Genomic DNA, 3,576 nt, shown 5'->3' with positions numbered 1-3,576 from the left:
TTTTATGGTTAATGTTATGATTGTAGGATGAGGTAATCTGATCCCCTTTATGGTTAATGTTATGATCAGACAGTGAGGTAATCTGATCCCCTTTATGGTAAATATTATGATCGTAGGATGAGGTAATCTGATCCCCTTTATGGTTAATGTTATGATTGTAGGATGAGGTAATCTGATCCCCTTTATGGTTAATGTTATGATTGTAGGATGAGGTAATCTGATCCCCTTTATGGTTAATGTTATGATTGTAGGATGAGGTAATCTGATCCCCTTTATGGTTAATGTTATGATTGTAGGATGAGGTAATCTGATCCCCTTTATGTTTAATGTTATGATCAGACAGTGAGGTAATCTGATCCCCTTTATGGTTAATATTATGATCGTAGGATGAGGTCATCTGATCCTGGATATGTGGTTGTAATAGAGACGACTTCTACCTCAAGAAATTGAAGTGTAATGTAATTTGACCCACACAGATGAATTGTTGAAACAGTGGGTTAGGTTGTGGAGCACTCCCTCTGGTTGTTTTTCCAAGACAGTGAGCATCATCCCCAACCGTTAATCCTACACAGTCACACCTATGGGACAGCTGTATATAAACTCAGCTCTGACAGAACACTGGCATCAAGCTTTGGTGAATGAGCCATTTTAGGATCCTCCACAGGTAAAGCCAAGGACCCATCCATCCAAAGTAACTCCATACTCTGACGAAAGATGGACCACAGACCCACTCTTAGCCTGCTTCTGCTGCTGCTGCTGCTGGGCCTATCACAGGCCAGTGGAAATGAGTTCCATGATGAGCCGGACCATGTGTCCATCACTTCAGTAATCCTGAAGTCCAACAACGGAACCAATGAGCTACTGCTGGATGGAGACATTCTAGCTCCTAGAACCAGGAACGCCATGAAGTGCTTTAGCAGCCAGTACAGCTGTCTCTGGAAGAAGTCATCTGACGGCTTGGTGTACGTGCCTTACATCCTCAGCGCTGTATATTCCAGCTTGGAGGTAGAGACTATTGAGACGGCCATGAAGTACTTCCAAGGCAAGACCTGCATCCGCTTCATTCCACGTAAGACACAGACTGCCTACCTGGACATTCAGAGCAGCGGCGGGTGTTTTGGTACCGTGGGGACTGTTGGGGACAGGCAGACATTGTCTCTTGCACAGTTTGGCTGTGTTCAACATGGTATCATCCAGCATGAGCTGCTTCACGCCCTGGGCTTCTACCACGAGCACAACAGGAGTGACCGTGAACAGTATATCAGGATCAACTGGCAATACATCTATGACTACGCCGTTGGGAACTTCCAGAAGGAGGACACCAACAACCTGCACACTGCATACGACTACTCCTCTGTCATGCACTATGATAGAACCGCTTACACTAACGACTACGGAAAGGAAACCATCACTCCCATCCCAGACCCATCTGTGGCCATTGGACAGAGACTGGGCATGTCCGACATTGATGTCCTGAAGGTCAACAAGCTCTACCAATGCTAAGAGGAAGAGCGCCATTGTTGAAAATGTGTGATGCTGGATGTGCTGTCATGTGCTGATGTATTTTATTGTTGGAAGTTTGTATGTATCCTTTTAATCACATTGGTAATAATAAAGCATGGTTATGGTAAAAAAAAAGTGCATGAGTTTGATATTTATTAATAGGATATTTATCCATCTGATTGGGTACTGTAATTATTAACTGCAGCTCTTGGGGGTTGGTGTTATTAAGTAGAATTGTAACTGCAGAGTGTTCTAACAGCTAGTCCTGTTAAACTAGCCGTCTTAAAATTATCCTCATATTTTTCTGTCTTTAATGAAGTGGGGGGTGGGATTTTCACCTGGAGAGATGAGCTGATGAGGGAGGAGAGGCTCCAACACTTCCATGAACATGAACTGCATTAATAGGACCGTACAACATGGGCAATACTTTTGAGATAATATTCTATCAGAGGAACAGGAACCAGAGCAGAAGAAAATGTGAGGTGCTGGTAGTCAGTTCTGGTAAGCTCCTGCCCAAGTTGAGCACTAAATATGGGAGACTTTACAGGCATCATGATGCTTACAGTCATGTGGTTAACCAACGCCTACACCGCATGGCCACTGGCCATTAATGATGCTGATCACATTAGTATAGAGGAAAATAATGTTTCTTGGTAATTTTAAGCAAATCTACTTTGAAACAAAAGTATAGACCTCACAAATACAGTATGGTTATGGGCTTAACAAAAGAAGACACCTGTACCATGGCGGATATAGAGTTGAAATGTATCACATTTTGAGTTTGCTTCCCAATATTACACTTTATATGCATTACAGAAGACTGAAATATAACAAAACCGTTTGAAATAGAAATACAGAATTTTCTGTGGGTTTTTAATGAAATAATGTTTATTAATTATGAAAAATATGAATAATATTCCACCCATGAGGTCACTAGAGGGAAATTTCGTCATTTGACTACAGGAAAGAGCTACAGCAAATATTATATTGCTGAGATGATTACTGAAATATGATATTGGAAAGGGAGAACACAGGGAGACATACAGCAGTTTGCAAATTATATTTCAAAGCCCTGTCCTTTGTGTTATTTGTCCATGCTGGACCTAATGTAAAGTCCTGCTGGTGATGGCATTCTTATTGCAGTAATCCATTACTTCTGTGTCTAATTGAGTTTCCAGTATCGCAGCATTAAATAAGGCTTCATACAGCAAGTCCAATAATGGAATGGTACATCAGCCGGCAAAGAGAGTCAGGCCACGTCTCTGCTCCCGGACAGTGATCTATAGGCGATGATGGGGAATTGATTAGCCAGTGTTTACTCTAACTCTAACCACATACCAGCAAGGGATGGGACACGGAGTGACTAGCCTGTCATCAGAGATTCATTTCTGCAGAAGAAGAATCATTTCCCCCCCCTCTGAAAATGTATCATGCCCTTTCAAGACCAATAGAATTTGAGATTCTGTGTGTCCTTCCCAAGGCTGAATCACTGGAAATACATCTTATGTCGAGGTGAGAAAGCAATCCCTCTGCAGGTTTTACAAAACAAACATTTTCTTTTATCCATGGAGATGATTTTCTTGTTGATCAAACCTATATTTATTTACTTACTGTGTTTTGACTTTTTGTATAGTTGTGTTCTAATCTTTCTGGAGCAGCTGTGTGGCAGGGATTAGGCAATGATGGAGACTGCTATACCGTTGGTGATTGGATGACGGCAAATTCGTTTTGAAATAAACAACCCAATCCACCAGGGGATAGGGAATGACCATGGACTGGGGCTACCAGAACACTGTCCAACAGAAACAAATAGACGTCATGTGATGCCTAAATTCAAAGACTGAATGAATCAGTGGCTACTCTGACACAGCCAAACTAGAGCCGCTTTGTTTTTTTGTTGAAATGATGATGGCTGGCCAGTGGCCACCAATATTTAAAAATGTTAGAAGAATGGTTTTACGGCTTTTCTGTGGATTCATGTGACCCCTCACAGTTAACACATGGGTGCCTACAGAAGCCCTAACAGCCTCTGTCAAAGCCCTGAGCTCCCTCAGTGGATGGCTGCCATGTACT

General features: G+C 42.2%; 1 protein-coding gene across 1 annotated transcript; it reads left to right on the top strand.

The window, feature by feature from the left end:
* Nucleotides 1-714: 714 nt before the first annotated feature.
* Nucleotides 715-1,638, top strand: LOC100302417 (hatching enzyme). Its single transcript, NM_001163081.1, has one exon. The coding sequence runs from the start codon at nt 715-717 to the stop codon at nt 1,501-1,503; it is 789 nt and encodes a 262-aa protein (NP_001156553.1). The 3' UTR covers nt 1,504-1,638.
* The last annotated feature ends 1,938 nt before the right edge of the window (nt 1,639-3,576 follow it).

The sequence above is a fragment of the Salmo salar genome, chromosome 20 (genome assembly GCF_965601325.2).
Source record: "Salmo salar chromosome 20, fSalSal1, whole genome shotgun sequence".
Lineage (NCBI taxonomy): Eukaryota > Metazoa > Chordata > Actinopteri > Salmoniformes > Salmonidae > Salmo > Salmo salar.
This window is presented reverse-complemented; position numbering and strand designations above follow the sequence as displayed.